This window comes from Erpetoichthys calabaricus, chromosome 3, assembly GCF_900747795.2.
Source record: "Erpetoichthys calabaricus chromosome 3, fErpCal1.3, whole genome shotgun sequence".
Taxonomy (NCBI): domain Eukaryota; kingdom Metazoa; phylum Chordata; class Cladistia; order Polypteriformes; family Polypteridae; genus Erpetoichthys; species Erpetoichthys calabaricus.
In genome coordinates, this window is record NC_041396.2 from 155870610 (window position 1) to 155885511 (window position 14902).

Here is a 14902-nt window from a genome sequence, read left to right on the forward strand (position 1 = left end):
TCCAGAGGATTTCTCACATGGGCATGGAGAGAACTTTCAGACTGCACACAAACAATGACCAAGTTTGCATACCTGCTGACCACATGTATACCTATGCCAGGGCAGTGTGTCTCTGGGGCAGAAAACCTGTGCAGAAAAGAAGAGAATGCACATACTGCTCACAGACAGTGACCAGGTGTGATCAGTGATGACAGTGACTAGGTATACACCTCTCAAGACAGTGCCCAGGTCCTATGTGATGGTATTTGTGTGGGTTAGCATATGATACACTGTCACTATGTCTGGTGCTGGTTCCTGCCTTTTGTCCAAGTACCCTGAAAAACATACACAGACATGTCAATATACTCAATAAACAACAGAAACTCAGAGTCCATTGCTCTAGGCCAGGGGTTTTCAAAGTCAGTCCTGGGAACCTACTGTGTTTGCAGGTTTTTGTTCCAACCATATTCTGTTTTTAATTGGACTCTTATTTCCCAGATTTTGTGTTTTGGGAACAATATAGAAATTAGAAAACTAAGTTTGGTAAAAAATACATCCTCATTAATAAAATCCCTGTGTGCGTCCATGTGTCCGTATGTGTGTGTCTTCTGGTGAAGTGCACATGCGCAGGGCACTCTTTAATAAAGACATCATTGCTGGGGAGAGTGCTGATTGGGTACTCGCGGCCACGCACATAAAATCCGTTGCTGGGGAGACACCACACATACAATAATCAGTTGCACGCCAGCACAGATTAAAATACTTGCTGGGGAACTGCACAGTACTTGCTGGAGAGACGCCACAGCCACGATTATCAGCTGCACGCCACACATTACATCAGTTCCTGGGGAGACTCTGCTGATTGTCTACTGTTGTGACAGAAAATTAAACGTATATTACAGACAAGGCGGAAGTACAGGGAAGGGTGGAATGAGTGGCAGAGTCACCGGCCTCTAGCAGATGCTTCAAAGGCCGCCTGACTCGTCACACAAGACAGAGAGGGCGGGACCTATAAAATATCACGCGGACGATCCAATCGGATTTCGCTAAATGAGGTAACACCTAAAACATAAGGCACGAAAAATCCAAACGGGTACTGAGACGCGGAGACCAGCTTCCCCAAAGAGGTGGGATTAGTGTTTGTGGTTGTGCAAGTGTTCACTCTGAGGATGTCAGATTTGCGATTAAGAAGCTTGGCCCAGTAAAGTGTAAAGTGTCAGTCGTTGAAGGGGTTTTCCTAAATATACGAATTTTCATGATATTACAATAGGATTTATTTTCGCGCACATAAAATCCGTTGCTGGGGAGATGTCACACATACAATAATCAGCCGTATGCTAGCACAGATTAAAATACTTGCTGGGGAACTGCACAGTACTTGCTGGAGAGATGCCACAGCAAGCTAAAATAAAGAGAGGCAGGATAGGAGATCTTCAAACAGACACAACACATCAATCAACAGCCACAGAGGAGAGGATAAATGTAATATTAATTATACTTACTGTATTGTCATATACGTTTCTATTTTATTTTTATTATTATTTTACTTTAGGCTTCTTGCAAAAATATTTTTGACAAAAAAAATTAAGACAAGAAACAGAATGAGGTCAAGGTCCCTTGCCATTTAACATAGACTGTTCCTACTAATGTTTATGCACTACTGTTCTAGCGCCCTTTATTGTAACGGGCTTAAAGTCTAGTATATATATAATGTACTAAATAGTTATTTGGGAATCATGTTTTTTTTTCTTTTTAACAATATCTTCATCTTGATTTTCATTTAGTTTTTCTGGGTATTCTAATTGTTTAGTTAATACATTATTTTCTAATTAGTGGGTCTGACGCTAAAGTAGTTGCAGCCTTTGGATTATTCAGTGTTGTTTGCCAGGGTGTCAGCTCAGCTCATTTTTTAATTGTCATTATTAAGATACAATGAAGGGAGCAAGCTGCACAGAGAAAGGGTAAAATATAATGAAAGCATCAAAAGTGACTTAAGCATTTAAATCTATATCAAAATCAGAAATATTTCTAAATGTGTTATAAATGTAAAAATCATGCCTCTGTGCTTTCTTAATGTAGAATAAGAGAAGAGAAAAAATACCAGCTAATTAATTGAGATCAGTGTTACCAGTTGTCTCTGATTATGAATCTGGTTGAAGCAAAAACCTGAAGCCACAGTGGGCCCGCAGGACCAACTTTGAGAACCCCTGCTCTAGGCTAATCCTTTGTCATAGAATGTCACCTGGCTCGTAAATGCAGCATATTCTTATGTTGCTTGAAAACTTGCATTGCTTACTGTTCACTCCAGAACTTTTTGTGGCAGAGGTACATAGGAATATGATTACTGAGTCTATTTCTAGTAGTAACTTATTCTAGTAGAGAGAGAGGGGTTAGGAACATGCACTGATAGCACATTGCAACACCCACCACACAACGAACCAATTGGATGACACCTCAGCACCACACTGGAATGGTGTGAGGTTTGTTACGGTGGCTGGTGTGCTAATCCTGCCATCAACCCCCAGGTTTTCCCCTGTAAGTTCACTTTTCAACAGATAGCATCTTTGAGGGCTTCAAAGAACTGCAAATTTAATGCATCAAGATCTAGGTTGTGAGATAAATAGGGAAGAACAGTCCATGTTGCTTTTCTGATCACTTCCTCTGCCTTCAGTGTGTTGCTGAGTGTTGAGATGTTGAAGGAGAATTTCAGCAACATTTTTGTGACCAAACTCTTCTTAAATTCTTCTGCAACCTTTTAAGAGTTTGAATGTGCAGATCTAAACAAGTTAATGATTGCACCATATGGCACTGTGTCTACCAAGATCATCTCTTCTACATCCCAACAAAGTGCCCATGAGCTTCTCTGTTCAGAGGTTTAGGAGCATACACGGATACAGTGCATTGCTGCACCCACCACATGACAAACCAATTCAGGATCCCAGATTGGGACCTGAGTATAGCCATGCAATGGGTGACACAGCACCACACTAGTTCAGATGGAATGGAACCAGTGTGAGGTTTTTTATGGTGGCCGGAGTGCCAATTCTGTCACCAACCCCCAAGTTTTTCCCTACAGGTTGGAGAGCCTACATGCAGGGCTGGATGCAGATAAACATCATACCCAGGACAAAGCAATTGCAGGTTAAGGGCCCAATGGAGTAGAATCACTTCTCAGATCCCAGAGCCCCCGCCCCGCCCATTCTATTAGAGGTGATTTAAAATTGTTGCTTGTGTAGTAGACATGTGTGGTGCATTCTCTGACTAATATGGCGCATATCATATGAGCAGCCTGTGTTGTAATCCTAGCTGATGTCATGCTACTCCAAGGATTAATTTGTGATGCACATTTTTTTGTGAGTAGGCATTGTTACCCAGAGTTAGGAGTATTCAGGACTCCTTTCAAAAATGTATTCATTGTCTTTGATGTTGTCCTGTGTTGTCACCAGTGACTAATGTAAACTGCAAGAATGGAATGGGTTTACCCCTGACACTTAGCATTTAAGTCATTCTTCTGTCCCTCATTTATGAACATGACACTGCTGTTATGGCCCTGCTTTATTATTTTTTTAGTCGCTCACCCCTTGAGCTAAACGATATGCTACAGAGAGTTCAGTTCACTGCTGAATTGTAATTTGTCACTTTGCACACACATCATGTTAATCTCCTTTTCTCTGTTTCTTTGCAGGTAGCCAGATGGCTCCACAGACACCAGGAAACCAATCAGATGCCGGATCTCATTCCACACTCAGTCAGTCCCCAATGTCTCAGGAGAGAGGTGAGTGGTTTCATTTTCACATGCATATAAATGTTTGTGGCTGCCTCATACAAATGTTTCAGTGTGTTTATCCTAAGCACAGACCCAAGGGATCTGACCAACATTGTTTTCAAATGTTCAGCTACTAGTAAATAAGAAGCGTTTAATGTAAAACTATGAAGCTAAAAAAATTCAGTTACACTTTATGCATTTCCTTTCAACAACCAGTTTGCACAGATGTACATTAACAACACATTCTGCATATTTTGCTGGCAAATTTATAATAGTAAGTCTAGCTAGCATCTTGGGTATGCATCCCATATCCAATTGCTGTCCATATAGAGTTTACATGTGCTTCCCATGTCTTTATAGGTTTTCCACCCACACCTTGAAACCTGAGTGTTAGTTAATTACAAATTCTAAATTAGCCCTGTGTAAGCGGGCTAAATGATTGGCACCACTTCAACTGCTAATGTGTTTTCATTCAAGTTCAAGTTTAAGCACTTTATTGTCATTGTGTAACACAATGAAATTACTTTTTGTGACAGCCCCAAGGTGCATTTAAAGAAAAGTCAAATAATTCCAAATATTTTGTATAGTGTTAAGTGATCAAGTAACCAGAGCAAACTATTATTGCTCAAAGTGCAGCAGCATAAATTGTTATTGCACCTGTTAATGAATAGTACATTACATATTCTATATTGTATTATATTAGTATATTGCACATTACCAATATAACTTATTGCACATGTTCAATTAAAAATGATCTCAGACTGAAGAGATTCAGAGTTCAGAAATTTATGGCAGATGGGAAAAAGCTATTTTTTAGTCTGTTTGTGCATACACGGATTGACCTAAAGCGTCTTCCTGACGGGAGGAGCTCAAACAAAGAATTTCCAGGATGAGTTTTGTCCTTGAGAATGTTTTTGGCCCTTCTCACACAGCGAGTCTTATACAAGAGTTTGAGTGATGGCAGTTCAGTCCCAATAATGGCCTCTGCTGTTTTTACAACCCGCTGCAGGGCTTCTATGGCAGCCTTGGTGCAGCTGTTGTACCAGGCCATCATGCAGTTAGTTAAGATGCTCTCTATAGTGCATCTATAGAAATTAACCAGCAGCTTCTGGGGGAGGTCAGCTCTCTTTAGCTTCCTGAGAAAATAGAGACGTTGTTGTGCTTTGCCTATTATAGCCAAGTTGTTGTCAGCTCAGGACAGGTCCTCTGAGATGGTGACTCCTAGAAACTTAAAGCTGGAAACTCTCTCCACAGCATCTGCATTGATTGTTATCGGACTGTGATTGGTCTTTTTAGAGGTCCTAAAGTCCAGAATAACTTCTTTGGTCGTTTTGGTATTTAAGACCAGGTTGTTGGTGTTGCACCATGCTGTCAGATTCTGAACCTCTTCCCTATATGGAGCTTCATTGTTGTCTGTTACAAGCCCAATGACAGTCGTATCTTCCGCAAATTTAACAATAATGTTTGATTGGTGGATGGGTTGACAGTCATGGGTGAAGAGTGCATAGAGAAGGGGACTTAGTACACATCCTTGCGGCACACCAGTGCTCAGGGCTAGGGTGGAGAGTGTGTGTTTGCCCATCCTGACAGACTGGGGGCGGTTGGTGAGAAAATCCAGTAACCAGTTGCATATGGATGAGCAAGTCCTAGTGCATAGAGTTTTTTGATCAGCTGGTTAGGTATGATGGTATTAAATGCAGAGCTGTAGTCAATGAAGAGCATTCTAACATAGGTGTTGGGCTTTTCCAGGTGTGAGAGGGCAGCATGTAGAGCCACACAGATGGCGTCCTCAGTTGATCTGTTTGACCGATAGGCAAACTGGTGTTGGTCTAGATCAGCTGGGATGGAGGCTTTGATGTGGGTGATTACCAGTCGTTCAAAGCACTTTGTGATGACAGCGGTGAGAGCGACTGGTCGATAGTCATAAAGACAGGTTATCCTCGGTTTTTTGGGAACAGGTACAATGGTTGTGGATTTCAGGCACAAGGAGACTACACCTGAGGAGAGAGAGGTTGAATATGTGTGTAAATACCTCCGCTAATTGGTCAGAGCAGGCCTGGAGCACACATCCTTGCACATTATCAGGACCTGCTTGTATTGATGTTTTTCGAGTGCCCGCCGCACATCATGTATGTGTACGACTACAGGCTGTGAGTCTCCGGTCAGCCCGAAGCTGACTGGAGGCTGGTTATTGTCCTTGTCAAACCATGCAAAGAAACTGTTAAGTTCCTCTGCTAGGTTGGCATTGTTATTGGCCAGTGTGTATCGTACGTCATTTTTCGTTTTGTAATCCGTGATTAATCGGATGCCTTGCCACATCCGCTGTGAGTCTGGGTTACTGTCAAAGTCCTCCTCAATCCGTTGTTTGTACATTAGTTTAGCAGACTTGATGCCCTTCTTGAGGTTAGCCCTGGCAGGTCTATAGGCTGAGATGTCTCCTAATTTAAAGACTTTGTCCCTTTCCCTGAGCAGCTGTTTGACTTCACTATTCATCCATGGTTGCTCAATTGGTTAGACCTTAATCCTTTTGTTGACAGTGACATTGTCCACACAGTAATTAATATATGACAGCACAGATGAAGTTTATGTCTCTAAGTCTGTCTAATGAAAAAATATATTCCAGTCTGTTTGTTCAAAGCAGTCCTGGAGTTGGCAAATGGCAGCTTCAGGCCAAACTTTAACAGTCTTGCTAATTGGATTAGTACTGTTGATAAGGGCTTTGTGCGCTGGAACAAGAAACAAAGAGAGATGATCACACTTGCCAAGGTGGGGGCGTGGAATGACCTTATAGGCGTCTTTTATGTTTGTATAGACGTGGTCTAAGGTGTTTTCCCCTCTGGTTTTAACTTGTGGTCTGGCAAGGACACTGTTTTGGCAAAAGCCTGAAATATTTCATTGACAGTAAGTGAGCAAAAAACTAGACAGCAGTTAATTTACAGTGAAAAAGATGTGGCAATGGAGTACTTTGCATAAAAGTGATGTATGATAACAAACTATTAATATAACTGTCTGTACATTATCAAACCCCCCATAATCCAATTTAGGGTAACAGGATGCCCTTACTTGGAGTCCATCTTAAGGCCTACTCATACACCCGCAGCATTCAGGCAGTCTAACCTCTTGTATCTTTGAGATATGGAAGGAAAGCCAGAGAGCCTGAAAAAAAAACCTACACAGAAAAGAAGAGAAAATGCACCCATTATACTGTATACAAGTAGATAGTGCCCTGTCCAGGATTCGGCCTTTGAGACAGCACTGCTAACCACTCCGCTAATATGCTGTCCCAGAATTTGGAAAAAGTAGGAAAAGTAAAACAGGCTCCAGAAGATGTTAAGAGAAAGGAACTATGAAACACATTGTACTTGCTGTATGTTTTCAGCATTTTTAATCATATATTAACAATAAGGAAAGATCTTTTTCTTCATATATATTTATGTGTAAATGTATACTTTTTCCTGCAAATTATAATAAAGGAACACATAAATACATCATTAAAAAATTATACTTCATAAATTAATATTTATATATAAGATGCAAAGTTGACAGGCTGGCTGACAGGTTTACTCATTCACTCGCTCACTCATCAACAAAATCACTATTTCCTGTTTAGCTAAAAATCTGAAATCTGGCAGGATGGTACATCTGGGTCAATAGGCATCTGCTAAAAAAGGACATTATAATATATCAATCATTAGGGTAACCCCCCACACACAATAGAAAAATTACCTCAAAATATCAAAAGTGCCTTGACGGATTTCATTGAAATTTCATGACGTTATAAAAAAAAAACAAAAAGTCAACGTGGTTTTTTTTTAATTTGTCAATAAATTTTGTAAATAAATGTATTAATATTATGCAAATATACAAGAGATTGTGCTTTATGCAAATGAAGGAAACCGTAGAACTGATTGACAGGCCACACAAATAGCACCAGCAACCAATAGGGTGGACAGACAAGTGAAGATAAGGCGGTGTCCTAGACAGGAGAAAAGAGACATAATCACATTTTGAAATGTAAAGAGAAGGTTTGACAAAGCACAAAGCAGATACAAATGTCAAAGATTAGCAAACTGTTTTCTGCTGTTGACTACTGGCAGAATTAGATGCAGACTGGCACTCATCTTGGTTATCTGTTCTACTCCGTCAACATCCTGGCATGAAGTATCGAGCGCACGATGCAATCTTACATGAATGACAAATTGGTTGCGAAGCACCAACATATAAACAGTGACCTCTGGGGCGGGTTGACCTGTGGAGTTTCGGGAGCTGCGGGTACATTACTAAAGGGTAAAAAGCACAATAACAGCTGCTCAGCTCTTCCAAACTACTGTGCAGCAGGGGTGTGAGCGGTGAGATAACAGCTTCAGGGTAATTTAAAAGGGAACATAGAGCACTTTAGAAGGAACATAGTGGCTTACTCATTTAAATTTTAAAAAATACAGCTTCCTGTAAAATTGTGTTTTGCAATGACCATCAACAAAATCCAAGTCACTAGGAAAACCCGGAATTGATCAAAACCAGGAATGTTTTACTTATGGATAATTGTGTGGCATGACCAAGAGTAAACTGCTTCTCTGACCTAATAACATTATTACTTATTATTTGACAGGTGTGTTTATCCAATTCGACTTACAACATTTGAGATACAAAAGTAAAGTGAATTGCTCATGGTCACATTGTGTCAGTATCAAGATTTTAACCCACAACCTCAGGGTTTGAAGTCCTAGGTTCAAAGCCTTAACCATTGCACCATACTGCCTATCAATGACAAAATACTACTTTATATTAATAAAAAAAACCAGAACAAACGTTGCATATAGAAAAGTACTTAGTTCCATAGTACTTCATCCATCCATTTTCCAACCCGCTGAATCCGAACACAGGGTCACGGGGGTCTGCTGGAGCCAATCCCAGCCAACACAGGGCACAAGGCAGGAACCAATCCAGGGAAGGGTGCCAACCCACCGCAGGACACACACAAACACACTCACACACCAAGCACACACTAGGGCCAATTTAGAATCGCCAATCCACCTAACCTGCATGTCTTTGGAAGGAAACTGGAGCGCCCGGAGGAAACCCACGCAGACACGTGGAGAACATGCAAACTCCACGCAGGGAGGACCCGGGAAGCGAACCCAGGTCTCCTAACTGCGAGGCAGCAGCGCTACCACTGCGCCACCGTGCCGCCCTCCATAGTACTTTGAATATACCCAATTAACCCACAGCACTGTAACAGTGAAAACCAGGTAACACAGCTACTTGTTAAAATAAGGAAGACAATTCAAACCAAACAATTGGACCAAAGTGATTATTTGCAAGGTTCAACAAATTTAAAGCAAAAACAAAGTAAGTAAAAATGTATTGAATCAAATTTTTGTAGCTAGCTCTGGGAGCAATCTATTAGATTCCTATTCACCACTAGCTTTGAAGCACTGGCAAGGTATTTGAATCAAATGTTCTGTTGAACTTGTTTGCTATTCCCTTTTAAATGTACCTTACATTGTGTTTTTTTTCAGCTGTTTTCTAGAGCTGAATTTTGTCAATCTGTTTCATTAAAACACTTCTGCCTCACCACTTCAGCAACCTGGTTTTGATTCTTCACATCTCTATAGCATCTGCCGGTAATTCACTCTTCCCCACATCCCAAACACATGACTGTCACTGTAGGTTACTTGGCAGCTCTTAAGTGTGAGTGATGGTGCCCTGTAAAAATGCTTCCTTCCTGTCTTGCGCCTGGTGTGCTCATGAGGGTAGTCTTCAGCTCTATATGATCCTAAACGGGCTACAGCAACTTAAGAATAAGGTTAGGTGTAAGTCTATCTAATTAGAGCTGAAAAGAGATCTCATTCACATTCATCCAGAAATAGTAGCATTCAGCATTTGTGTGTTTTATACTTATTGAGGATCTATGGACAGGTAAGGATTTTAATACATTCATATTTCAAGCTACTTTAGTCAGAGTCACAATCTTTGACTGAAATTTTCAAGCCGGTAAATACAGTGGTGTAGAAATATTAAATTTTTAATAAGATAAAGATACTGTATATATAATCACAACGACAACTTCCCCACTGTTAATATTTTTATAGATTGATAGATAGTGCTTTATTAATCCCTGAAGGACTGTTTGCTTGCTCCAGACAACATAAAACAGTTCACAATAGTCAAATGAAGTGTGAACTATCACATACAAGTAGGTTGGGAAAATATATGGATAGTTGGATATACAGTTAATGCACTACAAACACAATTGCACACTTGAAAATGCAATTGGAAGTATCCACAAAAAGACATATCCTGGTTTTTATACAGTTCAAGTATGTGTAACTATACGTAACTATCAATAAAAAATAACAGTGGGTGGGATGCGTTGAAGTTTAAAGTGCAAATTTATTTGGGGTGAGGGAGCACAAAGATATCCGTGATACATACCAGTACCCTACGAAACACTGCTACTGTAACTGTGAAAAAAATTGAAGTGTCGGTATGCTGTACCAGTGTCTACTGTACCAGTCCACTTCAAATCCTGTGTTTACCAGCGGTCAGGTGGAGCAATTCTGCTGTGAAGAAGACATACCTATGCAGTCAGAAGCCCAACTAGTTAGTTGAGCTGTCAGACTCCTCCTTTGCCTGCTTTGGCTTAGACAGTTGATTTACACACAATGTACCAGATGTGACCCAAGTTTGCATCCTGGGAGCCCAGTATGAATATGCTGTGAAGGGAGTGGTGTCTTGTAACATATGTCACCATGCACCTTGGATAATGTTTATATTTGTTCTGGCACATTATTGCAAAGGAAATTTTGCATTGTCAGGCACGTGTTTTATCTTAGTCTCTTGGCATTATCTTATATGTTCTTATAGTTCTAAGAATTTTCTCAGGATCTTGATTTCATTGAGTATCTGAAGTCAATCTAGTGTTTACAACCTTTGGAGTGTCTATATTATTTTCCTAAAATATTAAATCCAGCGTGGCCCTGCAATGACCATAAAAACATAAGAAATGTGACAAACAAGAAGAGAGCTTTCAGTCTATCAAGCTCGTTTGTTTAGCTAATGTCTACGCTGCCCCAATATCTCATAAAGATACTTCGTAAAGGTTTCTGCTACAGCTACATGTCTTGGTAGTTTGTTCTAGATTCCCACAACTCTTTGTGTAAAAAAAAGTATTTCCCAGCTTCATCCATAATTGCACTTCCCCTTATTTTCCGCTGATGTCCATGAGTAAGTCACTCCATGGGTTACTACTTCATAGAGGTGGTGGGTTTTGTCTGCCTCAATGACCCTGAGAGCTACGCTGGCAGAAACTTCAGCTCCTGGTAGGGCCTCCCTAACTAAACAGGTGGCCTGACTAAACGTAACCCGTCACTCCTGTGCCCCCAAGGAAGGTTTTTGAGTCAAAGTTTAGAATAAGGACAGTCTGACTCAAGGACCTCACTGTCACCGTCCCAGCTTGCTAGGACATGACAGATGAACCCTGAGTGTAAAGTGTGGGGCCAGCGCTGCGCAAACTACACTCTACGTAAAAAAAAGTCCATTGAAGGACTTGCCCACGTTTACAGCCATCTCTATTTCCCTTGAGTATGTGATTCACTCTTAAGCTGAATGTTGCTAGATGTACTTTATCAATACCTTTGAGGATTTTAAATAGCTGGATTAGGTCTCCACACAGTCTCATTTGGTTGAGATTAAACAAGTTTATTTTTTTGGAGGCTGTCAGAGTTGGTCATGTCCTTAACTCTTGGGATGCACTTGGTTGCTGTCTTCTTCACAGCTTCAAGTGCTGCTATGTCTTTATTGAACCGTGGTGACCAGAATGTGTTATATAGTTTGAACACAAAGTCCCTTGACTTAAATTCAACAGTTTTTACGATATAGCCTAACACTTTATTTATGGTATAGCCTAACACTTTATTTAACCATAAAAACATAAGAAATCTGGCAAACGTGAGACCATACAGTCCTTCAAGCCCATTTGTTTGCTTAATAGCTAAGCTGCCCCAATATCTCATCGAGATTCTTCTTAAAGGTTGTCAAGGTTTCTGCTTCAACTACATGTCTCAGTAGTTTGTTCCAGAGTCTCACAACTCTTTGCGTAAAGAAGCGCTTCCTGACTTCACTCTTAAATACATTTCCACTTACTTTCCATTGATGTCTTTGAGTACGTAAATTAACCCCTAAGCTAAAAGAATATTGCTGGATCTACTTTATCCATTTATCTTTGTAATCGCTTCTATACATTGCTTAGTCGATGAAAATGTTTCAACATATACCCCAATATAGTGGTGTACTGTTTTTAAGAAGTGTAAAATACTTCCTTCTTTCCTTCCTTCCTCTAGAAATTCTTGTGTTGGTTTGGTTGTCCACATTAATTCCTCTGCTATATAACTCTTTTTGTCTCGGAGGAAAATTTCATAACTTCAGTCTGTGTAAATTGTAGGCCATCTTTCACTTCTTGTTTTCATCACAGTGCCCAGCACTTTTTTATGTGAAAATATTACTCAATAAACGTTGGCTCTCCTAAACTGATTTGGAGTTTCACATCACGACTTTTCTTCCCTCTGCTGGTTTCACATAACTTGGACAATAGTGATGTGATCCTTCTTTAGCAGTATAAAGTGAGGCCGAGGGAGACCTTATTGAATCCATGTCCCAAATGTATATCTGTCCAATAACTATACAAGTGTTCCAGCTGTGTTGTCTGTGTAGGGCTATAAGGTTTTAGATTGCCTTGGTCCCTTTCATCTCTCTGAACTACTTACTTGACTCAATATAGTGTATTGTGCTTTGATATGTTTTTTCCCCATCTCGCATAAGTTTTGTGCTCAGAGTTGCTTTATAAATGGGAAAAATATACAGAAGTACTGGGTGACTTATTTCTCATTTTAATTACATTTCCTGTAAATCATATTGAACATGAAATTGCATTTTGAATTGCATCTAACACAATTCACCTATATGTCTTTGAGACTCTGCTCACTGTTTCTAGTGTTATCATTTGTAATCCAGCACATTTTTTATTAGATTCCGTTTTACATATTTCAAATAAATATACAGTATTAAAGCAGCACTTGTATACTTCTGCCATTTAGATTTTAACACCTCTGATTTTTTAGAATAAATAATTCCTAGCTGTTTGGGCTTGTAGCCTATTATAAACCTCTGCATTGATAACTGCATTCAACTACTTTACCACAATATACAGGGTGCCTTGTAGATAGCATTTGCCAGAAATGGTTTCTGCCTTTATAAATCATGATTATACATGCATTTGTCACTGCAGTTATTAAGATTTTATGTGTGATTGGAAGGGAGGCTACTCAGCTATTACTCTCACTATGTTTGAACTTTCTAATCCAATAACATGAACCTGTTTGAAGGCTAGCTTCCATGGTCACATAAAGAAAGAGGAGGGTTTTCCACCTTACATTTGAAGAGGTCTTAGGCCTCGACTCATTATTTCACTTATGGCCCATATTTCCTGGTGTGGACATGAAGAATATTGTCATGCAGCCTATGACAGCAAACAGTGAGCACAGCATATGAACAAAAGAATGGTGAGATATCACACACCCAGAAGCACTCCATTCAGGGGTGGACATAGGAGATGGGGAGCCCCAGGACTTGAACCATTGTTTGGGCCCCACAGACAAAAGTACTTAGTATGTAATGTCAAAGCCACTAAAGTTGAATAGGCGTAACACAAGAACAGCATGTAGTGCAGTAGTATTCAACCAGTATGTGGATAACGGCAAAATCCATAGAAGAACATCTGAGATTATGAGAGGGTTATTGAGAACAAGGGACAGAATATGCAATTTCAACTTAAAATTCTGCTTGACAGCCAACACAGCACAGTATGCCATGTCAAATATTAAAAACACAAAGTCTGATCCATTTTAGTGTGGGAGGGAAAAATATTGAAAAACATTATTCTGGATCTTTATGATCATAATATTCACTTGGTAGGGTAAAACTAAATAAAAAATGAAAAATATATTTAATACATTTAAAAATAAAAATAAAAATACATCAGCTGATTTAGTTCTTCACCAGTTTGCAGTTTCTGGCACATTTGTCCAGCTGCCAATAAACTTTAGCAGTTTTTCAGTATAAAGAGAGAGGGCCAGGTGAGTAACAGAGGGGGATATGGTTTGTACTGCTTTGACTTTTCCAAGCCATGTGATTTGCCAATAACAACATTCTGCTCAGGTATGTAAAGGTGTCAGGTGTGTAGAGAACAATTTTATTTTCAAAAAAAGATTTCTAACTGCTGTGATAGGGTAGTTATTGAAATCCAAAAAGTGACCAAAAGGCAAACACCTGACAAGTAAGCTTAAATGTTTTTCACTCATAATGTTTTATCTAGGATGGCCCACATGGTGTTTCAAATAAAGATTTTGTTGATCTGTAAATTTCAACATCACACTTTTGAATTACCATATATACTTGCGTTTAAGTTCTCCCACAGATAAGTTGGGGCTTGATTTTACCATATAATTTCTGGTATTTTATGATGTTGGTAATATAAGTCGAATGCGGAAAACTCACGCTATTGGTCCAAGAGATTCTGATATGCTAACACTCACCTGAGAGAGTAACCACGGACCACACTGCCTTTTTTCTATATATTGTGCCTACGTGACCACATGGTAATACATGAACTATTCCGAAGCGATATTTGCACTGTTTTGTGTTTTTTGTATCTCACACCCTCATACACCTTTATCATAAGAGCATCCCTTATCTACGATAATACACTGCTGCAACAAAATTCGATGTGCCTGAGAAACTGGTGCAAGATTGGAGGAAGCAAGAAGGTGTAAAAAAAAATTAAGTGTAGCATTTTTGAATGGGCGTATAAGTCGAGGTCTGATTTTATGATTGATTTTTCAGATTTCAAGACTCGACTTATATGCTAGTAAATGTGGTATTTACTGTATAACTGACACCAGACCACATGCACACCCTGTAACTCAATTTCAGTGTGCTATCCTCTATGAGTTGCTGTCCATGTCCATCGTGTTCAGTCACAATTAGAGCTATAATATCCTATCATTTTTTAACAGACTGAAATTCTGTAAGGGATCAGCGGTACTTGATATGAGGTTAAATCAAAAGGTAAAGGCAATTTGAAAATGATGTAGTAACTGC

The 14902-nt window shown here is 39.7% G+C and overlaps 1 protein-coding gene across 1 annotated transcript in view; it reads left to right on the plus strand.

Moving 5' to 3' along the window:
* arid1b (AT rich interactive domain 1B (SWI1-like)) overlaps positions 1–14902 on the plus strand; it is a 708988-nt gene that overhangs the window by 472188 nt on the left and 221898 nt on the right. Inside the window, 1 exon segment of the mRNA XM_028797431.2 lies at positions 3665–3754. Coding sequence (XP_028653264.2) covers positions 3665–3754 — 90 coding nt within the window.